General features: G+C 39.2%; 2 protein-coding genes across 2 annotated transcripts in view; both read left to right on the forward strand.

Moving 5' to 3' along the window:
- Positions 1 to 1786: 1786 nt before the first annotated feature.
- Positions 1787 to 26066, forward strand: LOC139948234 (von Willebrand factor A domain-containing protein 7-like). Its single transcript, XM_071946323.1, has 19 exons — positions 1787 to 2127; positions 3573 to 3695; positions 4940 to 5149; positions 8247 to 8325; positions 8951 to 9033; positions 10762 to 10950; positions 11268 to 11483; positions 12199 to 12328; positions 13476 to 13627; positions 14393 to 14520; positions 15441 to 15588; positions 16696 to 16947; positions 17429 to 17601; positions 18185 to 18305; positions 19333 to 19567; positions 20162 to 20261; positions 21538 to 21770; positions 23061 to 23187; positions 23836 to 26066. Exons 1-19 carry the CDS (start codon positions 1872 to 1874, stop codon positions 24058 to 24060), a joined length of 3180 nt encoding a protein of 1059 aa, XP_071802424.1. The 5' UTR covers positions 1787 to 1871; the 3' UTR covers positions 24061 to 26066.
- Positions 26067 to 27640: 1574 nt separating this feature from the next.
- Positions 27641 to 27843, forward strand: part of LOC139947990 (von Willebrand factor A domain-containing protein 7-like) — a 30812-nt gene continuing 30609 nt past the window's right edge. The window contains exon 1 of the mRNA XM_071945934.1: positions 27641 to 27737. Within this exon, the coding sequence (XP_071802035.1) occupies positions 27723 to 27737 (15 nt within the window). The 5' untranslated portion in view covers positions 27641 to 27722. The remainder of the gene's footprint in view (positions 27738 to 27843) is intronic.

A 27843-nucleotide genomic window follows, 5' to 3' on the forward strand; every position in this document is an offset into this window, starting at 1 on the left:
CTCTTGGTGGATGATACCCATGCATACATCCTTATATGGACTGGGAATGGGGTAACCCTGTGCCAGCCCCGTGTAGGCAGTGCACCTGGTGGTAGTTGATTTGGGTCGACAGCCCAACTCGGAGGGTTAAAAGGTATAGCCCTCACCTTGATGGGGCCGCCAAACCCTGCGATATTAGACGATTACATCATGAAATAAACCTATAAAAAGAACATTTGGACAGGTAACGATTTGACATCAGCCAAGTGAGATTGATTGGCAACCTTGTCTGTATCAATCATTCTCCTTATAACTACTATAGTAGGGCCTACCTGGCAACCGTGAACAATGTTGACCCACTACGGTCAGGGTTGACCAACCTTAATTCTCCAAAAAGCCCTATTTATTCACGATACGATTCAACTTGTCATCTTGATCGACTGAAAAGTAAACTGATAACAAAATGTGTATCTCGGCATCCGATAAGGAGGTGTTGGTATTGCATGAGAATCTTAGAATAGTCGGACAAATCTCACCTGGAAAACAATGACCCTTTTCGAAACCACGGCTTCAGACTGTAGAGTCGGTTCAGGCTAGCTTGGCCATGCGGTTGTTTTGACAATTGCGCTTGCTTAGCGTACGCGCCCGGGGCTTCAGACGAGAGAACGGAGCCTGAAGCCGAATCCAAAGCCGAAGCCGTGGATTCGAAAAGGGCCTTAGTATTATCTCATCTGCCAGTGGCTGCGTTTGTGCATATAGGCCTACTGGATGACAGTTTGAAACGCGTGCAAATGAGGTTGAAGTGGCGTTTTAATGAAGCATTGAATTCAAATTATGTAGGTGACTGTCTGGATACACTTTGTGGACTTTTATCATGTCCACACAGGTTTTTTGACAGTGTTGAAGAATTTGATGTTCTTGAAGTTTTCAGAACAAAGTAATGTCCACACATTTCCCCCTGATTTTCTTGAAGGATAGTTTGGAGAACAAAGGAATGTCCACAGAGTGACTGCAACACATAGCTCTGTGGGCCGGGTGTATGCTTAAAGTAAGGACACTTGGGGTTGTGTTTGAAAGGAAGGGTTAGTGCAGCCAACCTGGAGCTAGACTTGACTCAAGTCCCGTGCCAATCTCAGAAAACTCTTGTTTTGTGATGTCCCCATGCGGGACAGGGACTTGATATGTAAAACTATTCACTTATGAATATGTAAACATTACTGCGTGATCACGCCGTGATACGTGTTCAATCAAACGCTTTCATTTTCGGGACCACATAGCTGTACATTTTGACGGCGGCGGGTATACACATGTACATGTATAGGAACCTTCCGCACGAGAACGGGACTTGAATCAAGTCTAACCTGGAACATGAAAAACAAAACTAAGAACTTGTGTCAAACTTGAGCCTGATGGGCTTTATAAATATAACGGGCGCAGTGCCCCTATAAGGATTTTGTTGCAGGGGGTGGGGGGGGGGGGCTGTCTGAGTAGATCTGGATCCGCACCTGAGTTGTACATAAGGGGTGGGTGAGGGGGGGGGGGGTTAGGTTAATATTGTCTGGCTTTAACATGAAGAAGTATGTTGTTGAAACATTCGTGTTTGCAAATCTGTTCTCAACGCTGATTGGTCAGACACTCGGTTGATAAAGGAATCATTGGACCATTAAGCGGGTCATCATTAGGTTAAGTAATTGCGCAGTACACTTCTTCCCTACAACCAATACAGTGTTCATATTACATACCCTATCTGGTTATGTTTATCTGAATTGCCTTTTGTTCGTTTCGAGTGTTTTGTGGTGCCGTTGATTATTAATATTAGGCAATGGTCAACTACACTCTACCACTCTGTTCAAACGTCGCCAGCCAACTGACATCTGAAAAAAAAAATAATAATGGAGCTGCCAAAAATATTTTTCGTTTTGGTGTCCGTACTCATGATTTCAGGGACCGAGGCGTTCCTGCCAAGCCATGCCGGTAGATCGCTCGCGAGTGCGGACTATACTCTGACTGACATCACGGTGGCTGGGATTACGCGGATGGTAGCGAGGTACTTCGAAGACGGCAACCCGGACCGGTATAGCCCCGGGGACCTGACGGGCCTGAACCCAATGACTCCGTCCCATCTGTATCAAGTCCACTACGGATTAGGTAAATATCACATTTTAAAAACTGTTTTAGCCTTCGAGAAACTCTGTTATAGGCCTAGTGTCGAAACGTCAGGCAATTACCTATTGTTTTGCGTTTATACATTTAGATTCTTTTGTTGAAGCAGTTTGCAACATCTAATTATATTTTCTCTTTTGAAAACTTGTCACATCACATAGTTTGGTTTGCTAACTTCTGTGATTGGAGGTATATTTGTTTAGCCTTCGAGAAATACTCTACTAAATAGGGTCGAAACGTCTGGCCATGAACTATTTTTGGCATTTTTATACCATTAGTCATTTGGTTAATTAGCAGTTTGCAGCATAATTATATTTTCTCTTCTAAAAACTTGTCACTTCATAGTTTGGTTTGCTATAAACTCTGTGATTGGAGATGATATATTTCATGAAATATTGTGTCGATTTCCCCCCGGATTTATATAGAGGTAAATGTAAGTTCCGAAAAAGAAAATAGTCGAATTTATTTAAATTCCTAAGTTGGTTTGCTAACTTAATGGAGGTATATTTTTATGAAACTTACTGTGTGTATATTTTCCCGGATTTTTGTTAAAGGTAAATGTAAGTTCCGATTAGGAAAATAGTCAAATTGATTCAAATTCCTAGTTTGGTTGCTAAAAACGAGGATTAGAAGTATATTTTATTAAATATTGTGTTAACTTTTCCAGATTTTTAGAGGTAAATCTAAGTTCCGAAAAAAGGAAAATATTCAGATTAAATCATTTTTTTCTATACAGACAAAATGAATTTCAATGTTACATTTCACTTCAATCACTGGTTCCATGGAAAATCCTCTTATTTGACTCTTTAAAAACGTCAAGGGCTGGCCAAACTTAATAGAAATCTGCAGAAAAAGGTTGCTTAAAATTTGTCAGCTTAGCAACAATCGTACATTGATATGAATTTTGTATTTGCCGTATTCTTATGGTAAGCATAACTTTGAATAATTATAGAGTCGCGGGGAGTAAGTTAAAGTTGCTATGTCAGATTTTTGGCCGATTTGACCCAAAAACTTTGATCTAAAATTCAATAGGTATTTTGATGGGGGTCGAGAAAGTTACAAGCTTTCATTTGAGCCATTGCTCGAAAAAGTCCGCCAATTATTAGTAGCAGTGAAATAAAGTGATCAAAATTAGTTTTTGTCGGGATCCCGATAATATATCACGTGACCAATTCTTATGTGTTTTATAAGAAACGTTTTAAATTTTTGTCATGGTTCCTGACCATTAAAAGTAAAAGTTAAACTTTTTTTCGTTAGAGCAGGTGATAATCTTTGAAATACCATTCACTCAAAAAAATCTATTTGTTAATGTTTGGGGCCAAAAATCTGATATAGCATCTTTAAATGCTGCAAATTTTCATTAATATGAAACCATACGAAAAGCGCCCCTATACGTCAATTAATGATGAACTTTTTCAACTCGTTGACAGGCTGTGTATACTCGACAAAATTTGAGCGAGCAATCAGTGCGATTCTTAGTGAAAATATTCGCATTTCAAAGGAATACGCTCAGAAGGCAGTGTGGCACTTCAACGGAAATCAAATAAATAAAGGTGAGTTTTATAGTAAAAAGGTGAACAAAATGTATTTCTTTAGAGTTACTTTACATGGACTTAATTAGTAATTATTTAGTTATAAAGAAGAAGTTGTTTTCACCCCAAGTTTTGAAAGTGACAAAAGCACACAATTCTACATTAGCAACAGGTGTGTTTTTTCTTTCAATTATGTTACTTGCAAAATTCGATGACTAATATTGAGCCCAACCGTTCAAAGATTTGTTATTCTACGAATATATTGGCATGCCTCGAAATGACCAACGGCACCCACAACAATTGCCCTGTTGCCCTGTGCTATTGCTGTGGTGCCCTTTGACACTCTCATAGAGGTGCCCCCATACCAGCGGGAAGTTGCTGTGCCACTTTAAGAGTGAAGGCCTGTATTGGAATACACCAAGTAAAAATACTGGTCTTTGACAATTACCAAAAGTCTTCCTGCCTTTTTAAAGGCCGTGGACACTATTGGTAATTGTCAAAGACCAGTCTTCTCACTTGCTGTATCCCAACATAAGCATAAAATAACAAGCATGTGAATATTTTGGCTCAATTGGTCATCGAAGTTGCGAGAAAATGATGAGAGAGAAAACACCCTTGTTGGACGAACTTGTGTGCTTTCAGATAGGAATAAAAGACTTCTAGCTAGAAGTCTTTTATTATTTGAGTGAGAAATTGCCTCTTTCTCAAAATCTATGCTACTTCAGAGGGAGCTGTTTCTCACAACGTTTTATACTACCAACAGCTCTCCAATGCTCGTTACCGAGGCAGTTTTTAAGTTAATATTATTTGTTTTGGGTAATTACTAAACGTGTACCTTCCCTTTAAACTGCCATCTTATCTATCAAAATCTGATGGCAGATTTTGTCCTGCTTGGTTGTTTCTGTTTTGGTTTTTGATAATTCTTCGATTTGCCTTCAATAGTGTACTTTGTGTGCTCGTTTGGTTGAGGTCAAATAAATAACAATAGCACAAACATATACAATATTAAACTATTTATCAGACAGATCTTTTGATGGAAGTGTAGAATATGTTTAGGAATCTACACTGAATACTGTATGTTCAACTTCAAAATGACTGTCTTTCCAAATTGAAAGATAAAGTATTATGTGAAACAAAACTGTTACCTTTTAACGTACACACAAATTTCATATTGGAAACAAAATCACTTTAGCAAACACATTATTAACTGCGCAAACTGACATTGTACTATTATATAATAATAATGATTTTTATTTCAACTTCAGGAAATCGTAAGATGATCAATATTCGTGACACTCTCTTGGACAACCTGGGCAAAGGAGACAAGACGGCACCAGACTATGACGTAGCACGCCTTTACTGTGGTCAGTTTCTTCACATGGCTCAGAGTTTCTACTCAAACACCAATTGGATTGAGCTGAACAGATGGTTAAATGGCGATGATGAAGATACCATAACGACATCCAGTGATCTAGGTAACAAAATATGTACTGATAGTTTTTCAGCGTTTTTTTTTCGTAGACTTGTGGACAAGTCGTTAAATGTCTGCCGCGGTGATAGCGAAAATATTTCCTGCGCGATCGCTAGAACAGCAGCAGTCTCGCGAGACAGTTCGTTTTTACACCGCGAGACGGACATGTTGACGACTTGCCTACAAGTCTAGTTTTTTCGTTGTTTAGAAGAAGTATCACTCGATACCATTCTACTTCTGATGAAGTAGTTGTTGATATACGAAAGCTAAATTGCATTTTTAATGTAGTTTAAGTGATATATACTCCTTGTCTTTTCCATCCCCACTTTGCAAAAACTAGGGTGTTTAAAATGACTATTGGGGTAGATTAGAGGAAAATTGTGGTAGCACTTATTTTAATAAGTGCTAAATGACTAACTAATTACATTGAAAACTGCATGAAGTCGTGTGAAATGTATCTCTTCAACAACGAATTCACCCGCTGAAGCCATATTTCCATAAGCATTTCATAAAGGTTTTCCCGGCCACTTTCATCAACAATTTATTCAATTTCATTAAAACACGGATTCAAATTCACGCATTTTTTTCAAATCCACTTTTAGTGCATTCAACTTTTTTTCTCATTCAGATGCGTTTCCGTCAATCAAAACATGCATAGGCATCAGTCACTCTTAAGTTGATTGTTTCTGTCTATTTCCACTTGGTTGATGAATGGCCACACGCACTTAATGCTGGCATTTACGAAATTAAGTTAGTCTTGCGGTTTAGCGAAATTGAATGATTTTGTATGACCAGTGAATGCCAAACTGATTCCTTTTTTCCTTCTTTTTCTTTTTTAACATGTTGAGCAAAACAACAAATTTCCAATGACAGGTAGTTTGATAGTACTTTGGGTATAAAGTCAGTGGTACCATTGTTGTTATTTTATAAAGCTGCTTCTAGGCACTGGACACTATTGGTAATTACTCAAAATCTATGTTAACGTAACAGCTTTCGAGCAAAGGTGAGCTGTTGACAGTATAAAACATTATGAGAAACGACTCCCTCTGAAGTAGCCTATTTTTGTTTTAATCTGAAAAAGACCTCAGGCCTGGAGCCCTTTTCGGGCATCCGCAAAAACACACAATGTGCAACAAGGGTGTTTTTTCTGTCATTATTTTCTTGCAACGTCGATAACCAATTGAGCCCTTTTTCACAGGTTTGTTATTTTATGCATATTTTGAAGTTTGGGATACACCAAGTGAGAATAATACTGATCCTTGACAATTACCAAAGGTGTCACGTTTAAGACAACAAAACTTAAACATTGCGATGTAAGCCTAGTACTTTTTAAACATCGTAACTTAGAGATGACCATGTGCGTCACCACATGTTTCGATAGTTTATATGGTAGTCATGACAACCTATTCGTCAATTATTTCATATATAACAAAAGCACCTTTTGTGTGTTGTACTTTTGGATTATACTAACAGTTCCCTTCTTGTTTGTTTTTAGAGTTCAAGAGGCGTATTTGCTCAGTTAGTTACGGGCTTTCTTTCAGTTTGCATTTAAAACTGTCAATTAAAAAACAGTTCGGACGTGTGCTTATATAGTCGATTTAACGAACAGTGACCTGTGTCCACATTTTATTTTCATTTCATTTCATTTTATTAAAATCTTATTTCGTTGCTAACAGACCCAAAAGTTGGATGTGATTTGCAATCAGTAATAAGTAGTAATAAGTATTTTTTTTTTTTAAATTGCTGTAGGCCTATGTACGAACAATAAAACTACCAATAGCAAGACACTAAACTATAATTGCTTCTCTCCACCCAGGGGTAAATGGGTACCTGTGAGGGCAGAGATGGTTCTTGTGATTGGTTTAGCCGAGTAGCGCATATATTGCGCACAGGCTGTATACTCCCCAGGGAGCTGAGATGGTTTAAGGAATGATTTAAGGCCCAGTGACCAGGGGTAATAATGTCGGAAGCGCTTTGAGACACCCCGTGAAAAAGCGCTATATAAAAACCGTGTATTATTATTATTATTAAACAGCGACTGTAAAAACATGGTGGGAAACAGTATATGAGACATGAGGACGAGTAAAAACCATTTGGGAGATTCTTCTTCACGACAATATTTTGTCTCTCTAATAAAACAATCTCTGTTTTATTATACACAACATACACTTTTAAAAACTCCCATCGTATTTTACTGCGAACAATACAAATAAAAACCTTACCAAAAGTCCCGTCACTTTGGGAGTTGATAATAATAATATTTTTTACTAGAATTTTGGTTTAAAATAGATTTTATGACCATTTGCAATCTGTACTTCAGCGAAAGGGAATTTTCCCCAAAACTGTAATCATGGTAGATTTATTACTACAAATAATATTGTTTGTTTGTTTTAAATCTTTATTTGTATTAGTGCATGTGTTGTTTGTCCAGACACTGCTTGCAGCCTATCACAATAATTGTTGGTTTGTTTGTTTTAAATCTTTATTTGTATTAGTGCAGGTGTTGTTTGCTCAGACACTGCTTGCAACCTGAAAAACTTTGTACTTTGCTCATCCCTAATGATTGTTTTAAAGTTATTCTGAGCCCTAAATTTGGTAATTTGTTATCGTAAAGACAGACTTACAACCCTGTATCGTTTTGATCTTTAAGTACCACATGAATTTTCCAAACCGATCGGCCAAACCAAACCGGTTCTTCCTTTGTGTTTCTTGCTCCGTGCTTTGTTACTGCAGATGCAGAGAGTTAATAATTAGCCGTCTCAATTTCAAGCAATATAAAAACCACACCACCTCCATGAAACACAAAAGAAGAAAGAAAAAGTTAAAATAGAGAACTACCTTAAAGACATCGAACAAAGTGGTCTTTGCTGAATTCGTTTTAATATCTTGTAAATCTTCCCAAAATGGTACCGCTAGCTCATTTGGTTAATAGCCGTCCCACGAGCCCATAAATCAATCTATAAAAACATAATAAAACAAATAAAAAATAAAAACAACAACGACAACAACCACACCACAAAGGCACCTAAAGATAATCGTAGCAACCGTTCATTGATGGATATTTCTTAATGAATTTTGTTTTGTTTTAACAAACCATGCAGGGATTGTGAGTCCATTTACATGGCGCCAGAGTCCCGGAAGTGTCGACATGTGCCAAAACTGCGACATTACAGTTTCTCCGTGAGTATGACATTCTCGTAGGCCTACTATTTAAGGGCAGTGGACACTGTTGGTAATTACTCCAAATAATTGTTATCATAAAACCTTACTTGGTAACGAGTAATGGGGAGAGGTTGATAGTGTAAAACATTGTGAGAAACGGCTCCCTCTGACATAATGTAGTTTTCGAGAAAGAAGTAAGTTTCCGCGAATTTGATTTCGAGACCTCAGATTTAGAATTTGAGGTCTCGAAATCAAGCATATGAAAGCACACAACTTCGTGTGACAAGGGTGTTTTTCCTTTCATTATTATCTCGCAACTTCGACGACCAATTGAGCTCAAATTTCCAGAGGTCTGTTATTTTATGCATATGTTGAGATACACCTTATGGATACACCAAGTGAGAAGGGTGGTCTTTTGCAATTAAACCTTGTCGTCAAATCAAAGATCAGTGTTTTGTTTTTGTTCTTTGGTAAAAACAAACCATGCAATAATTTCAGCAGAATAAAACATATTCAACGTTAAAATAAATAATGAAATAATTATCTCGGGAATTTTTTTTACACAAAACTTGTTTTTGTTACACAAAACAATTAAATGAATTATAACACCATCTTGCAATTGCTCATTTCTTCATCTATAAAGCACGGATTGCTCAGACAACCTACGTCCTTATGTCTACTACATAACAAGCGGCTACAAGTCCGGCCAAGACAAGAAAAAACCAGGTATGCTTTGGATTTTAAAGTGCTTCATAATGGGTGTCACGTTTGGCTTGTGCGTAAAAGCGCTCGCCTCTCACCAAAGACCCCAGTTCGATTCCCGGCTAGGGCCATAAATATGTGAGTTGGGTTGTGCGTTGGTTCTCTGCTGTGCCACGAGGGTTTTTCTAGACCATCCGGTTTTCTTCCCTCGGGAAAAAAATCAAACAATTACGATCTTGGCTGTGCTCCATGGTCCGTGCTCCAGAATGGGTTGATGTGGCTGGCTACCAAAGGCACCCTTGCATATTATTGCCTTCTTCTCGAACAAATTGTGGCCACGTCCTTCGCAATTCAGCTCTAGCTGCGAGTAAGGATGATTAGCCCCCCCCCCCAAATTATTATTATAATGAGATATGTTCTTTTCGCTTATTTATGAATCCGTTGTATTATCTCTGATATGTATGTTATTATGTACCGGTAGCTTGTGTCAGAGTAGCCGGCATGATGTTTTCCTTTTGTTTGCGTGTCTCTGTCTGTCTATTTGTCTTGTTTGTTGGTTTTTATGTCTGGCTTTTGCTAATCAAAACAACCAAATACTCTATATATATCAGGAAAAAATCAAACACTTTCGATCTTGGCTGTGCTCCGTGGTCCCAAAACCTATCGCGTTCACTGCTGCTTATAATGTTTTATTTGCTTTACTATACAAGGTAACAAGTACTTAATAATATGTGTATCTGCATTGAATTGAATTGAATTCAATTTGCTGTATGTATTCCTTCCTGGTATACCATCTCGACCTTTGCCAATTGCACTCACTTTTGCATTGGTTATTACCAGTTGGAACTTTTCATCCCAAGACCTATCGCGTTCACTGCTGCTTATAATGTTTTATTTGCTTTACTACACAGCAACATGTACTTAATAATATGTGTATATATCTTCATTGAATTGAATTGAATTCAATTTGCTGTATGTATTCCTTACATTGTATACCATCTCGACCTTTGCCTATTGCATTGGTTATTATCAGTGGGGCTTTTCATTCTCAAAACCTAGAAGTACAGTTCTTATATGGTAACAAAGTTCAAATCGTTTCAGAATCGGTAGCAACCGATAGGTACACAAACTCTGAAGGGTTGTAATGCGCCATGCAGTCTTTCAAAACGATTTGAGTACTGGGGTTTGACAATGTCAAGTTCCTACACGCTACCTGTGGGTGGTCTATTTGCAGAGGCAAACAAGAACGAATATTTTTTTGTAGCTTAGAGTCAAATAAATTTAAGAAATTTAAGCTATGTTGGGTTTGCCTATTATGGTAATTTATTTCTATAGCCCTTTAGGACCCCCCTATTTCATGCAATTTCGGGTGTCAATCAAGACAACTGGCTTACGTGATTGATATTACATTGACGCAATGGTAACCCGTAGTGATTTAATGACGTCACGAACTGTTTGACTACCGTAAAAAGAGTAAAACAAATTAAGCAATTTTTTTGTTAACTTTCCAGACAGCTGGTGGCACTCCTGTCATCACAAAGTAGACAGACAACTTGGATTAGAAACCATTATGTGTAAATTAAAATTGACGTGGTAAATCGGATTGGGTTTTATTGGCCAAGATTTTGTTTAACAAAAAGAAACATTAATTTAATATGTTTCAATAATTCATATGTTGGTTTTGATTATTTTGTTATTCAAATGTATACGCATTTTTAACTGAAACACTTTGCTAACGGTTTTACCTCTCAGCTGCGGACCCGGAAAGTTCATGGGGGGCATGTTCACACGGTGGGAAATATGACGATTCTCGTGAGACAGTAGCTTACGGTGGTATCAATAAAGAGACATCCAACCCTAGATATTCCCCACATCACCACCTCCATGATCAGTCAGTCTCTCTGGCGCTGCAGGCTACCGAGGATTTCTTCTATCATAAAGGTGAGATGGTCAGCTTTTTCCGCCGAAATATTTCATAAAGTTACATCTTTGCACAAAGTGGCATGAACTCAAATAAACTAGAAGGGATGCACTCTAAAAACAGTGTTGAGAATTTCCACGCATTTCAAGCATTTTTGCCCACTTTTTGTTCACATGCAACTTTAAGCATGTTTATGTTCTTGTGTGTGTTTGAAGGTTTCAACTATTTAAGCAGATGTCATAAATGCTGAGCATTTTTATCATTTAAACATGTTTAAAAAGTGTTTGTTTCTTTGCTGTTCTATTCAAGTAGATATTTCCTATCCTTTCTCCCCCAGAAACTGGCCTTTTGAACATCATAGGTGAGGAAAAGTTCCGTAAACTACTCAACTTGGATGTGGGAACTTCTCTATCCTTCGTAATAGACACAACGATGAGTATGGTGGACGAAATATCAGCCGTCAAACAGCAGATTATTGAAATAGTTGAGACCCACGCTGCTGGGACGTGTCTAGCACCCTCTAAGTACGTCATCGCACCATTTAACGACCCAAGTAAGTTCTGTATATTATAGCTGAACACCGTTTCGGTCACACTGATTACAATGTTTAACCAATTGGAGACTTTGAGGCGCTAGGTGGCAGCAGACTTACCAGGTAAATTTCCATTGTTGACGTAGTTTTGAGCATGCGCACACAACCGAGAACAATGGATTTTACCTGGTAAGTCTGCTGCCACCAAGCGTCCCAAAAGTCCCCCATTGCCAAGTCACCCGAAACAGCTACTTGTTACAACTGCCCAAAACGTACACCATAACATCTGACGTCACACTACGAGGCTCGTAAATTACGCCAGAGATCTGCCGCTGAGGCTACACGCCATTTCCCGTCCATTTCCCGTCCATATTCACCTTTCACATGGAGATACGCAGTCAAATCATACGTACATTATAAAACAACATTACACTCAGTACATGTATATTGTACTTAATACACAGTACACAATGCAAGCAGAAAACTGAAAGTAAGCTTTCCATGGTCCAAAGCGATGTTTTTCAGCTGCAAAAATATTGGCTCGGACCAATGCAATCAAAGCGCAAATAATATCAAAAGCTTACGTCACCACACCATGAAATTATTGTATCCAATGACATCAATGGTTCTGTAAAACCATACCTGTCCTTATCATTATGGTTAGAGACAGGGGACCAGTCTATTCCACGGCCGTGGCTAACAACCTGAACATTGCCCTCTATTTCTTGCTTTCCAGTTGTGGGACCAGTGTTAGTCACATCGAATGCATCGGTCTGCATTAACTTCATCGATAATCTGAATGTTGTCGGTGGCGGTGACTGCCCTGAGATGGCAAATGGTGGAATTGAACTTGGCGTATCAAATAGGTAAGCGCGTTCATCAAGTTACAATGGCCGGATCAAAAATGGCGGCTACATACAGCTAGCTACCATGCTAAACATAGGCCTACGCTTAAAATACAGTAGACACTATTGGTTATTACTCGAATTAATTATTAGCATACAACCTTAATTGGTAACAAGTAATGGGGAGCTGTTGATAGTATAAAACATAATTGTGAGAAACGGCTCCCTCTGAAGTAACAAAGTTTTCGAGAAAGAAGTAATTTTCCACGAATTTGATTTCGATACCTCAGGTTTAGAATTTCAGGTCTCGAAATCAAGCATCTGAAAGCACAAACTGCGTGTGACAAGGGTGTTTTGTCTTTCATTAATATCTCGCAACTTCGACGACCGATTGAGCTCCAATTTTCACAGGTTTGTTATTTTATGCATGTTGAGATGCATCAAGTGAGAAGACTGGTCTTAGACAATTACCGATAGTGTCCAGTGTCTTTAAACAAAGTGATGTCTAAAAGGAACTCAAATTTAAGCGGTAAACCTATGACCAATGAATTCATTGGAGTACTTATTTTCATATCACACTCGCTAAAATGACCCCTATACATAGATGGATTGAGTATGACGTCATTGACCACCATCTTGGATTTTAAACAATGGTAAATAACAACCGTGTACGCGCTGCCCTAGACTTGATTCAAGTCCCGTTCTCGTGAGAGAGTTCCCTATTCCATACCAACTACACGTAAAAAAAAAAAAGGTATAGCAGTGCGCGCTCGCCGTAAAAATGTGGTCCCGAGAATGTTGAACAGGTTGGGGAATGCAGAGCATCACAAAACAGTAGTTTTCTTGCGATTGAACGGGATTGGGACTTGGGGCAAGTCTAGCGCTGCCCACGAACTTCAGCCAATGATAGGCCTTTTCGAAAAAACGGCTTCGGCTTTGGATTCGGCTTCAGGCTCCGTCCTCTCATCTGAAACCCCGGGCGCGTATACGCAAAGCACGCGCAATATGTCAAAACAACCGCAGGGCCAAGCTAGCCTGAGCCGAATCCAAAGCCAAATCCAGTTGTTTTGAAAAGGGCCATATCCTTTCACGCGTGCACAGTTCATCAAAGATGGTGGTCAATGCAAGAGTTCTATAGCTTTCTTCAATATACGTTTTTTTACCGTAGTTTGGACGGAACAATCGTGTATGTCTACACGGACGCTGACGACAAAGACAAGGAAAAACTCTCAGATGTTCTGGCGTTGATCAAGAAGAAAAAGAACCAAATGAAGTTCTTACTGACTGGCGTGTGCAGAGGATCGAAGCGCCGTAGAAGAGGTATGGATTGAGGCAATTGATTGGTTGATAGTTATAACACGTGATGAGAAATGGCCAGTGACGTCTACAACAACATTTTTTGTTTTATCAGACGGCTGTTCTATGTGTGTTATCTTTCCGTAGTGTAGTGTGGTATACTGGGGTGCGTCTTCACGGTCGTAACCAAAAACTGTTTCGGGTGAACTTGCCGTTGGTTGATCACTGACCATTGACCAAAACAGTTTTTGGTTTAATTTACAACCGCGAAAACGCACTAGTGACCTTCTTCTGGAAACATCAGGGAATTGAGTTCAGGGATTCCTTTCTCGTTAGCAGTCACTCTCTTTCAAGTTAGGTTTGAGGTGGGGGAGGGGAAACCAGAAAGCTTCTTGTAACTTTTGGATGCCTTTTTGCGCACTGTCTATAATTTGATTCCATAATTTGGTTAATTTTGGTTGTCTGATTTATTATCTGTTGTAAACTGATTTCTATTTGTATAAGTTGTAATTTTTCGGCAGGGGGTTGTGGGCTTTATATTATAATGAATTGGAAACCAATTGTTTATAATGTTTTCATGATGAATCAGTAAATGTAATCTACAGAAAAAAAGACCGCAGTGTTATGGTGAAACTCAATATTATTGCCAAACGTAGGCCATATGTGATGAATAGCTGCACCATTTGTATTAAAATGCTAAAAAAGTGGGGAAACTAAAAAGTTTTTTCAACCCATACCTTTCTGTTGTTGTTAAAAATTGTATTTCTACAAATTTGGATTAATATATAGCTGCTGCGAGGGTGACTTCCAGTTATGATACCATTGCCAGCGTGTCTGGAGGGGAAGTCTACCTTACTGATGACGCCGGAATAAAAAATTTATCCCGTATCATTGAAGGGGATCTTCGTGCCTCAAAGGTAGATCATAGTTTGTTTTGACATTTTTATTCTGATCATTGTTCATTCTTCGTTCATTAAAGACACTGGAAACCTTTGGTAAATTGTCAAAGACCAGTCTGTTTACTTGGTGTATCTCAACATTATGCACAAAACAACAAACCTGTCAAAACTCAACCTGTTTAACTCAATCAGTCGTCGTTGCGAGATAATAGGGACTTTTCGTTTTCGACGACGGATGGTTCTGCGACGGTTGTTCAGCTAAACGTTGTCGTTTCCAGCACAACGAAGATTCATCCCAAGTACTGTCGTAGAAATTGAGGGACGACCGTCCTCAAAGCCGACGCATGCGCAGATGACGCCAAATGTCATCTTTACCGTCGCAGAACCATCCGACGTCGAACACGAAAAGTCCCTAATAATGGAAGAAAACAAAACGCTTGTCACATGAAGTTGTGTGCTTTCATAATCATCATAATGCTTGTTTTCGAGACCTCAAAATCTAATTGTGAGGTCTCGAAATCAAATTCGTGGAAAACTACTTCTTCCTCAAAAACTACTTTACTTCTAAGGGAGCCGTTTCTCACAATGCCTATGATGGTGATAGAAACATCCTTTGAAATATTTCTGTCTAAAGAGTCAAATTGGTAAGAAATAAATAAAGCTAATTTCCCGTTTGGAGTTTATCGTTCAAAAAGCGTTTTATACATTTTAGTTTGAATCGATAACATGCAAAATATGTAATCGGTTTTTTTTCTCACTATTTTTTCGTGACCCAGATGGCCGATCGATCTCAAACTTCAGGTTTGTCAGTTTATTTATGGTAGATTACACAAAGTGCTTACACTGTCAGCAACTATTTTGTTAGCAAATTCTGTAATGTTCCTTTAAAACACATAGTAGGTGTCTCCCATTGATCGAGCATTTAATATATTCAACAGGTTACTATAACCAAGAAAAGCGTCTTCACGGTAACAGACGTTGATATGTTTAGTGTGGACATCCCAGTTGATTCTACCGTGCAGGAGGTATTGGTGTCTATAGTCGGAGACCTGGCGGGTACCAGCGTAACCATCGTCACCCCTAAGGGTAAATGAAACTCTCTCTCTCGAAAAGTATTGACTATTGAGTTTCTTTCTGATTATTTTAATAATATCAAATTCTGATGAAGCGGAAAATTGGAAGAATTACTTTTTCGTGAAAACGGTGACGATATCTTTACTACCCCTTTATGTCGGGATCTAACTGATTATCTGGACCACTGCTTTCCCTTTGAGGGGTTGACCTGCTTTCCCTTTTTGAGGGGTCGTTCAACAAAACGGACCCGGTCCGCTCTGTAGTTTTTCACTGCCTTCCACCTCTGTGAGCCCCGGTTCGAATCATTCGTCAGACCGTTAAGCCTTGCATGTGGATCTGGTATTCAGTCCCTACCTGATTGTGTGGATTTTCTCACATTGGGGTTTTTCCCTCCCTCACCTAAAGCTGAACATTGCACTCTTGTCTTCCTTTCATTCTGTTATTGACGCTCATTGTGCTATTGGGTATGAAATCAAATAAAAAGAAATTAAATAAGGGAATCAATGTGTGGTGAAGAGGTTTTCAACTAGTAGTTTAATCCCAACGAGGCCTGGTTCTTATCAAGAACCAGGCCTCGTTGGGATTAAACTACTAGTTGAAAATCCCAACGAGGCCTGGTTCTTATCAAGAACCAGGCCTCGTTGGGATTAAACTACTAGTTGAAAACCGATTCAACACACTTTGATACCCATTCATAAATACCTTTTCGGTCAAAAACATCATCACTTTTTGGTCAAAAAGTAAAATAAATGCAAACATTATACTTGTTAAATGATTTCTTTCAATACAACACCCCTCCAGCTATGAAATGGTAAATCCCTCCGCCGCCCTCGGCTAAACAACTCCTTATAAGGGAATGCTGTGCGCGTCGCGCGTATCGCGTGATGTGGCACAACTGTCTCGGCCGTTGCTCTCGACCAATAGGAATGAAGAAACTGTCTTAAAAGAACAGGTGCAAGGTCGCGTGTCACGCCCATGAATTAACACTTTTTACCGGTCATAAACAGAGGTTTATTACACACCTACGTGACGCGCTCTCCACCAATAGGAATAGCGAAACTGTCTGAGGTATTTATGAATGATCGTTAATACCAATATAATGTGTGCATTTATAAACAGGTGACCGGGGTACGCTTAGCGGTGAGTTAGGGGTAGACGTCTTCACACAATCCGACAAGCAAGTTGTATTCAGCATCACCACAATCCTAGAGGACACCAAAGGGGAATGGGTCGTTGAGGTGCAGAACATCATGAGATTCTCTGAGTACAGAGTCAAGGTATCTGCAAATAGTCAGGTCGACTTCAGTTTCGACTTGCTTGAACTCGATGAGTCGGGAGCGCTTTATCCCATCGATGGTCTGCCAGTACAAGGTTGGTTTCAGTTTTATGGTTTTATACTCAGACCCCGGTGTTTGTGTAAAGCATTGTATGTACCTTTTCCGAGTCATGTGAAAACAAGATTTGGTCATCATGTGGGGCTGGGAGTTCGCTTTGATGGTAATATACGATGGTTATATCTCCTTGCTGCAACAAAGTGATTGGAGTTACCACATACGTCAGGGCTTTGGAGAAGTTTATTCGTTACACAGTTAAAATCGAGTTGTAGCAGCACGGAGGTATAACAAAGCAAACTCTCAGAAGGTTTTGTAGTTTTTCCAAATCTTGATGTGGGGCCTTATAATTTGATCGATAATTACGAACAATTCAGAAGTATAAAAACAAAATTAAAATTCCGTGTAATTTTTTTTTTAAACCAAGTTAAAATCAAGAGTATATACTCAACCCTGTTTAAAGTACATATTAATGTTGGTAGTTTCTTTAAAATGAATGATATCGTGAATACTTTCTGTAGGTGATTCTCTGAAGATGAGTGTGAAAGTAAGTGCACCAGAACAAGTCCGTTCCGTTAGCGGCGTGTACCTTCTCGACACAACGGGGAACGAGACGCTTTTCACCGGGGAGGTCGAACCAATAGCAGGGATAACTCCCGGGCAATACTTAGCCAATATTACAGTCCCCAGCCAGGTGAGTTGCTTCGAAGGAAGGGGACATGATAAAATAGAGATGCCATAATAACGGAAAAGAGTTATTTGCGATGTTATACTCTTGATGAAAAACAAAATTAGGAATCGGGAAAAATCGGTATAATAATTTCTTTAAAAAAAATATTTTGACAATTATAAGATTGCGAGCAGGGAAAGACAAAAGTGAAAAAAAAAAAAAAAAAAAAAAAAGATGTCAGCACAAAAGATGTGCCCTTCCAGATCCCAGCTCATTTTACCATTATTTATATTACAATACACAGAAATCGAACTTGTAGTGAAAATTTAACAAAAACTCACAAGTAAAATTATATATAGAAACCACCGTTACTTTTTAAGAACATCAAGTAAGTAGTCAAACAACAGCAGAAAAACAAACAATCGAACTGAAACTTAAAAAGTAAAAATACAAAAACATTTTATACAATAAAACAAACCATATAGAAATGACAAATCGAAGCCCGAATGAAGCACAACTCGAAAGACGAAAAAAACGAAACAACGTAAAAGTAATAAAGTGCCCGTATGTTATTCAGAGTGCCTTTTTTTCTTCCAAAATGTTACAGCCGTTTATCGCAGTGATCCGTGGCGTGGACACCAATGGCATGGACTTTATGCGTACACAACCATCAGAAGTACAAGTCGTACAGGTCAAAGTTGAACATGTACTTGGAAGCAGCACAATAGGTCAGTATAGCCAATAGAGTGGTCCCCTGTCTATAAAACATGTATTGGTTTCACAGATCCAGTGATTTCATTGGATAATTGAACAGTGACGTAAGCTTTCAACGTATGTGTGTTGATTGGTCCGATGTGATGTTTGGCAGCTGCACTTTCGTTCGTCTGCAGCAGCGTGCATGTTGTATATGTATACATGCACATATGATTTGACTGCCAACCTTCATGTGAAACGAGTGCGAGGTCAAAGGTGCTTACGGACAGGGATCGGCGAGATGGCGGAACAGCCTGAATATAATAATAACCTTATTTTAACGCGTCTTTTTCAAAGGATTAAAGCACCAAATAGTTGGTTCTGAACAAGGACAGAGAGCCTGTTTTAAACATGATGAACTGTGGGCTTAGCATAGGTCTGCGAAGCTTGTAGACTGGAGCTAAAATCCCGGCCAAAATGCTTTGGCCACCCATTTGCAATATGACTATAAACATTCCCCCCTCCCCCTGCTCAATGTTAATGGCAGCGAAGACCGCTCAATGAGGGGCAACATTAGGGGCACGGGCCGTGGTGCGGTAGCTAAACGAGATACGGCCGGGATTTTGTAGGACCGATACATTGAAATGCAGTGGACACTATTGGTAATTACTCAAAAGAATTATTAGCATAAAACCTTACTTGGTAACGAGTAATGGGGAGATGTTGATAATATAAAACATTGTGTGAAACGGCTCCCTCTGAAGTGACGTAGTTTTCGAGAAAGAAGTAATTATTGTCCACGAAATTGATTTTGTGACCTCAAGTTTAGAATTTGAGGTCTCGTAATCAAGCATCTAAAAGCACACACAACTTCGTGTGACAATGGTGTTTTTCTTTTATAGTTATCTCGCAACTCCAACGACCAATCGAGCTCAAATCTTCACAGGTTTGTTATTTTATGCATATGTTGAGATACACCAAGTGAGAAGACTGGTCTTTGACAACTACCAATAGTGTCCCCTGTCTTTAAAACATTTTAAACATCATTCTACCCTTTTGCAGATACTATTTATCCCGGTGGTACTGCTGCCTTCAGTTTTCAACTTTCGAACAGTGGTCCTAGTGATAACTTGAACATGAGTGTTTCTGTATCGAGTGAAACGACGTCCACTTCAGCCGTAGGCTCTGGAGTTCAAGCAACCGTTACACCAGAATGGGCGTATCTTGATACCAATGAGAGATCGGAAGGTGTGGTCACTGTAACTGCTGGTGATGATGTGGCAATTGGTGCAACAGTGTAAGGCCCATCCACTAATCCATTGTGCTTAGTTGAATAGATGTATTTTCTAACTACATTAACTTGGGCAATTTGAGGCGTGCCGCAGATAATGTTTCTGTTCAGCAGGGTGCGGGATTTGGTTGTGCAAGAACCTAGAATACTGATTCGGGTACAGGGTTAACCCTAGTGATTATGGTTCACATAGCAAACACCTTTGGCTTCCCCATGCTGGCAAGCTACACAAATATTTTATTTATGAGGCATTCTTGGTTTCATGAACATAAATATAAAGTTATATAGTTGACCATCGCAGTACTTGTCTATATTGTCAGTCCATCACTGTGGCTGCAGCTGCATGCCATTAGGCAAAGTTTGTTTGTTTGTTTTTTATTTTCCAAATTTCACAATCAACAATCATGAAACAACATTAAAGTTGAAAGTCGTCAATATTAAAACACAACCCCACCTTGTATGGGATTTGAGGCATTCCATAGTGAGGCATCAATTTATATTTGGTTTAGTGCGGTATGTATCTACTTGCTATGTAGGTTATGTTCGTTCTCACAGTAAAGATAATGTTCTCGATCCCACCTTTGTTTTGTATGCACACAGGAAAGTGACCTTAACCGTTCGCAGTCCCTTGACCTCTGTCCTGAACTTCCTGTCTGTTGACGTCACTGTCTTTGAGTTCCAGAACGAAACTGATGTCCAGGTGAGCTCGGAGACCTTTTTAAACAGTTAGATTTAATAGAAAGTGACACAAACGGGACCGGGAATGTGCGAACGTAATGATAAAAATACAGTGCGCCCCCAAGAGTTTCAATTAAATCGGAGATGCCATTGTTTTCACAGTTTATGCTAGACTGGATGCAATGATTTTAGTGGATAAACGGGCAGTGACGTAGGCTTTCCATGTGCTTTGATTGGTACAAGGGGTGATTTTGGGCAGCTGCACTTTCGCCTGCGGGCAGCATGTAGTGTGTATATGTTTGTGAAATGAATGCGGATGATAATGTGTTTATAGACGGTTATGCAAAGTCTTAAAGCCATTGGACACTTTCGGTACGGAACAAAACATAAAAGTTCACAGATTTACAAATAATTTACAGGGTTTACAGAAGGTTATGGTGAAAGACTTCTCTTGAAATATGAATTGCTTTACTTTTTGAGAAAACATTAAAACAATATCAATTCTCGATAGCGAGAATTACGGATTTATTTTTAACACATGTCATGACACGGCGAAACGTGTGGAAAGAAGGGTTGAATTTCCCGTTATTTTCTCCCGACTCCGATGACAGATTGAGCCTAAATTTTCACAGGTTTGTTATTTTATATATAAGTTGTGATACACGAAGTGTGGGACTTGGACAATACTGTTTACCGAAAGTGTCCAATGGCTTTAAAGGTTTTTAAATACAAGTCCACTATAGTCCCTCGCTCGAACTTGCTCTAAGATTTATCACCGATTTTCTGTTATTTCTTTGAAAAGCTCGATTGGGGTAAGCTAGTATTTTCAATTATACAATATTGTAAATAAACTCATGCGTCCGTAGTATAGCGTTAATCCATCAGATTCAACACTGTACTTTAAAGGCAGTGGACACTATTGGTAATTACTAAAAAACAATTATACTCATAAAACCTTTCATGATTACGAGTAATGGGGAGAGGTTGATAGTATAAAACATTGTGATAAACAGCTCCCTCTGAAGTGACGTAGTTTTCGATGAAGAAGTAATTTTCTACGAATTTGATTTAGAAACTTCAGATTTAGAATTTGAGGTCTCGAAATTAAGCATCTGAAAGCACACAACTTCGAATGACAAGGGTGTTTTTTCTTTCATTTTTATCTCGCAACTTTGACAACAAATAGAGCTCAAATTTTCCCAGGTTTGTTATTTTATGCATATGTTGAGTTTTCCCCCAGTGAGAGGACTATAGTCTTTGACGAGTACCAATAGTGTCAACTGTCTTTAACTACTCAGGACAATCCAGACCTTGATGACTTCACCAATCCAACCTGCACCAAACTGACCAGCAGTCAGGAGTGCACTGCAGACCAGATGGGGAGTGAATGCGACAACCATGAGTGGTCGGTTAAATTCCAGGCAACAGATGACAGGACAGTAACAGAGACTCTTCTAGAACCAGCCCTAGGCGATGGCCAGACTCTGAAGTTTGAAAAACTCGGACTCAAGGATAAAATTGCCACCTATACGTAAGTAAACATTGAATTGTATTATACATTCTGATCTTCCGTTTTATCCTAACAGAAGTTTGAGGTAAAACCATGTGAATATCTCTTTTGGAAGTGTTGGTTCTGAAAAGAAGAAAAAAATCCGGTGGTTAACGACTCGACGTTTCGATCAGTATGCTCTGATCGTCTTCAGGAGAATGTTGGACTCTGTTTCTGAATGCTGCTGATGTATCCAGCAACATAGTCCAGCATTTTCCTGAAGAAAAAAATCAAAGCATACTGATCGAAACTTTCCACCAGGGCCCAATTTCATAGAGCTGTTAAGCACAAAAGTTTGCTAAGCATGAAACTTCTTCCCAGATAAAAACAGGATTACCAGCCAAATTTCCATTTGTTGCATAGTGCTTGTTACTGGTATTCAGCTTTTGTTTGCTTATCCTTAAAAAATCACATGGAAATTTGGTTGGTAATCCTGTTTTTATCAAGGAAGAAATTTCATGCTAAGCATATTTGTGTGCTTAGCAGCTCTATGAAATTGGGCCGAGTTCTTTTCAGAAACCACCAACACTACTCCAAAGAGATATCCACATGGTGTTACCCCAAACCTGTCCTTAAAGTTATACTTCCACCATGAACAATTTCAAGTCCTACTTCTTTATGTGCATTTTCTCGAAGACGATCAGAGCATACTGCTCGAAACTTTGAAACATTAACCACCGGTTCTTTATTAGAACCAATACTACTCAAAAGAAATTTTCACATAGTGATTAACACTACTCAAAAGAGACTTTCACACGGTGATTAAAGGCAGTGGACACTATTGGTATTTACTCAAAACAATTATAAGCATAAAAACCTTACTTGGCAACGAGTAATGGGGAACTGTTGATGGTATAAAACATAGTGAGAAACGACTCCCTCTGAAGTAACGTAGTTTTCGAGAAAGATGTAATTTTCCACGAATTTGATTTCGAGACCTCAGATATAGAACTTGAGGTCTCGAAATCAAGCATCTGAAAGCACACAACTTCGTCTGGCAAGGGTGTTTTTTTCTGTCATTATCTCGCAACTACGATGGACCGATTGAGCTCAAATTTTCACAGGTTTGATCTTTTATGCATAAGTTGAGATACAGCAAGTGAGAAGACTGGTCTTTGACAATTACCAAAAGTGTACCCTGCCTTTAACACTACTCAAAAGAGACTTTCACATGGTGTTACCGCAAACTTCTCTAATAGTTACACCTACTCAATGCAAAGTTTAAATCCTACTTCTTGATGTTGATTTTCGTTTTTTCATTTTACTTTGAAGATCGACCTGTTGTTGCCCAAAGTTGAACATTACTGTCCGAGATGGGAATGGGAACTCTGCATATTGTACCGTTGATTATTACACACCAGTGGCGGGAGATATCAAGGAACCAGTCTGCAATGGCCCGGTAAGTTGTCCTTTCTCTAAATCATATAGCCCTTTCTTTTGCAACGTTACAGCCCGAGTTTTTGTCAACCGAGGATGGAAACCCATGGAAAGCCATCAATGCAAATCAAAAGCAGATTAGCATAGCTTGTAGAATTGTTACACAAATATTGATGATTTTAAACAAATCAACAAATCATAAGAGATATTAAGGTTATGAGTATTTACAGAAAATATTGAAAACTGGTCACAAATTGTTTTTAACAAGTTTGGTTGTGTTGCCAACATTATCAACAAGAAAGGTCTATTGCCACAATATTCTAAACGGAGATAATGGGTGCATCCCCGTTGTCACTTTTGTTTCTGTGAGTGTAGAATTGCCATCTTCTAAAAATTTCCTGATTTGTTTTTTAAGGATTCCATTTTTTGAATTGATTTAGAAGAAACAAAAATTCCCCTTTTGACAGTGGCAGTTTTGATATACAGAAAAAAATGCACCGGGTGAGCACCGAGAATGACGCCAATGGGCTCCCATTGAGTCTTCCGTGTTGAATCAATGTTCCCCAAAACCCATTGTGTTACTCAGCAAGTCTCCAAAAGCACCAAAGTGTACTCGCATGACGGCGAGTTCACTTTGACGAGACTCCGTGTTTTGTTTCCTCAAACGCAGGTACCCGTTGACGACTCCGGCCTGAGTATCGGCGCGATCGTCGGCATAGCAGTCGGCGCTGTTGCGGCAGCCATCCTCGTTGTTACCATTATTGTCCTTCTTGTGAAGTCTTGCGGTGGGGGAGGTCATGGACATAGGAAGGGTATGGTGACCCCAGAGGATTGCCCCTCCACACCTGAAGTGAGTATGGAACACTACAAACATCCTCACTCTGGTGTACTGTAATGCTGTAAGCCTTAAAGGAACATTACAGAGTTTGTTTTAGCTATCAAAACAGTTGCTGCCATAGTGTGAGCACTTTATGTAATCCACCATTACACATTAACTGACAAACCTGTAGAAGTTTGAGATCGATCGGCCATATGGGTCACGAGGGAATAGTGAAAAACCGATTACACATTAATTTTGCATTGCATCGATGCAAAAATGAATAAAACGCTCACTGAGCGATAAACTCCAAACGCGAAGTTAGATTATTTATTTCTCATCAAATAATATGACATTTCACACAGAAATATTTCAAGGGATGTTTTCAATTATCATCATCATTAGACCGTGTAAGTTTTATGATAATCTGTGATCTTAACCATTTTTGTTTCTTACCAAATCTGTAACGTTCCTTTAATGTCAGTCGGTTACATCGTGGAACGTCAAGACTTAAGATTAAGGCCAAATTTCCTGAAGCAATTAAGCAGAAAATACAAATTAACATGGCCTAATTTCACAAATACTGTAGAAATACAAATTTGCTAAAGCACAGACAAATCTTGCATTATAGAAACTTGTTACCAGCCAAAATTCCATAAAGTTAACAATGGTTCAACTGGTGCCCCGTTCGTTTGTTTTGCTTAGCATATATATTTGCAAAGCAGTGTTTGCTGCTTAACAGCTTAATGATGGGCCCTGGTTCGGATAATATCCATTATTTAGTTTACGAAAATATATAGAATAGTGACGGGTACATTTTGTTTGGTTTGACCCTTTTGTTTCAAAATGTAAAGCTATGTTTTTAAAAGTTTGTTTAAAGCCATTGGACCCTTTCGGTACAGAAAAAAAAAAAAAAATCACAGATTTACAAATAATTTACAGGGTTTACAGAAGGTAATGGTGAAAGACCTCTCTTGAAATATTAGTCCATGAAATGCTTTACTTTTTGAGAAAACGGTAAAACAATATAAATTCTCGTTAACGAGAATTACGGATTTGTTATAAACACATGTCATGACACGGCGAAACGCGCGAAAACAGGAGTGGGTTTTCCCGTTATTTTCTCCCGACTCCGATGTCCGATTGAGCCTAAATTTCCACAGGATTGTTATTTTATATATAAGTTGTGATACACGAAGTGTGGGACTTGGACAATACTGTTTACCGAAAGTGTATAATGGCTTTAAGTTTGCCATTCCGTTTTACGTGTGTATGTTTGCTTTTGGATCTCTTGTAGCAGAAATACGTTAAATTATTTATTTTACGAGTATTTTTTTGGGGGGTGCGAGTAGGTTAACTGCAATTATTACAGTGCTGAATTAAGGGATATGTATATTGTAGTAAGCCGACTGGAGTTGTTCAGTTTATGCCATTTTGTTTGCTAATGAGCCCCAGGTTGAAAATCTGTATAATAAATAAACTGATCCACCTCTGACTTTTTGCAATGAGGATAATTCTACAACATTATTAATATGATCGAATTTTGTCATATTCATATAACTATTTGTTTCATTGGTTTTGCTCACTAGTTTCAAGGAAAGAAATTTACACAATTTGAGGTAATTTTGTTTTGTACTAGATCAGGACCCAAATGTCGTAAAGCTGCCTATAAGCACGAACTGTAGCTAAGCACAGAAAATCATGCTTACCAGAATCTGGTTACCAGCCAATCTACCATGTCACATATGATACATGGTACCCTCATCCTGTCCATTGCTACTTAGCAGACAATACTGTTAAACAATGTCATACAAGAATAAGGCAACCAGTTAAACTATAAGTGTAACATGTACAATTTGTGACTGGTCCTGCTCATTTTTTATTTGCAGAAATTGTTAATCAAAATATGTTTTCTGCTTTTAAGCAGCTGTATGAAATTGGGATTCATTTTATGTTTTTATCACCATGGTGGAAGGGAAGTTTTTTTCTTCCTCCGTTTGTGATTCCGATTTGTTGTTTTTGTTCCGTTTTGGCCTCGTAGACTGGAATTAAATTCCAAGTAAATTTGGAAAATAGTTATCAAACGGTTCTTATTGCTTGGTGTACAATTATTTACTAACGAATCCGGGTGTCACAGTGTCCAGAAAAAACCCCACGTTTTACTCTTTACAACTGTAATCTGCGCCATATTGGATTAGAAGCGCGCCATTGTAAAAACTACTAAACTCTTTAGAAAAGGGATTAATGGCACAACAATCGCAGCCATACAAATTTGATCCGTAAAGGGGGGGGGGGGGGGTTATCCATAAGGAAATGACATCAGCGTTTATGCATGGACCAGAACTGCAAGAATTAGAAATGAATGGCGACTACATGAGGAGGGCTACATCTTTAATACACTGGATGAACACAGCCTAAAAAAGGGTGCGTTCGATTAGCTTCCCCGTGGTGCTCACTCAGGTGAGCCTCTGACAAGATCACACACGCACTCTGGTGGTGACGCCATGCACCTCGGGTCACCCCAACCTCGAGTCACCCCAAGTGACCCTCTCCACAAACAGGGCAGACCCGGGTGAGCTCCTGGAATGACGTTAAAGCTATTTGAACGCACCGGGTACAGACCGCGGGGTCGACCCAGGGAAGCTAAACGAACGCAGTACCCCGAAGGACATTCTAAAGACCTGGGTGCTCGATAAGGAATTTTGTATACAAAGTCTATGGCAGGTTCTTAACTAATAGGGACAAAGGAAAGAACAAAAGATGTCCCCACAGCATATAGGGACCCACACAAATAGAATGTGTTTGTGTCCAATGGGTTTCTAGTATTCAATTACGTAATGAAACATTCCAACTTAAAATTAGTGAGATGCCAGTATACGATCATCATTGTCAAGTTCTTTCAGAGTCAGCAGTGCGGGCAGGTGCAGCAGAGGCGTCAAAATGATGGCGTGGACAACTCTCACTACACTCATGTATGCTTATGTTCGATAGGCCTACATTATGGGCACAAGTTTTCGGACGCAGAATACAGTGCAGATTTTGATGTTAATTATGTGTCTCTATAGACGATGTGACCTCTGACGTCACACGAAAACTATAATATGATTCGCGCGCATACCGCCGGGCAAAACCTTTGTGTTTTGGCAGCCAGCTAGAAAGTGTACGCAATCTTACTATGACTACGCAACTCAGTGCCCGGCGAAACATGACGTATATAATGTTTTGTCAACAGAGGGCGGTTTGAATGTAAACATAGGTCACATCGTCTATAGCACACTAAGTTCAGGAGTTATCATCATCATCATGTTGGTTTTAAGCTTGTTGTCAAGTCTGTTCTGGGTTGACCTGCTTTCTCCCAATGGCTCTCCTCCACTTGGCCCTGCCCGTCAGGTCCATTGCCAATTGCGTTGACGAGTCGATCCAAGCAGTTGCATGTCACTGGACACACAGCTCTGCCCCGTCTTGCGCGCGGTCGGCCAACGGTGTGGGTTCACCCACAATATTGGGCCTACCCACATTATTTGGATACTGGTCTTACATCTTGATCTGGGAGCAGACATTTCGTCAGCTGAATATGGACATCCGTCGACAGCCGCATCCTTGGCTAGATGCTGAATAGACTTTGACAAGTAGCTGAATAGATGTAGATGTAGATTGATACAGCTGGCAATTAGAGAGGAAATAGAGAAGCAGTTACCAGACCACCAGAGCTCGAGTCCCGTGTTCTTAACCGCTATGCCATGACACACCACAAGGTATAGTAGGTACAAACATGACATGACAGGTACACATTAAAGACACTGGACACTATTGGTTATTTTACTCAATATATCATATTATTTATTAGCACAACAAACTTAC

This window comes from Asterias amurensis, chromosome 15 (genome assembly GCF_032118995.1).
Source record: "Asterias amurensis chromosome 15, ASM3211899v1".
Lineage (NCBI taxonomy): Eukaryota > Metazoa > Echinodermata > Asteroidea > Forcipulatida > Asteriidae > Asterias > Asterias amurensis.

What these genes read in the sequence shown, in the direction of transcription:
- LOC139948234 (XM_071946323.1), top strand. Translation starts at nt 1,872, where the DNA reads ATGGAGCTGCCAAAAATATTTTTCGTTTTGGTGTCCGTACTCATGATT. An exon ending in AGAACGAAACTGATGTCCAG is followed by an intron (nt 20,262 to 21,537) that starts GTGAGCTCGGAG and finishes TTAACTACTCAG; the next exon opens with GACAATCCAGACCTTGATGA. An exon ending in GATAAAATTGCCACCTATAC is followed by an intron (nt 21,771 to 23,060) that starts GTAAGTAAACAT and finishes TTTACTTTGAAG; the next exon opens with ATCGACCTGTTGTTGCCCAA.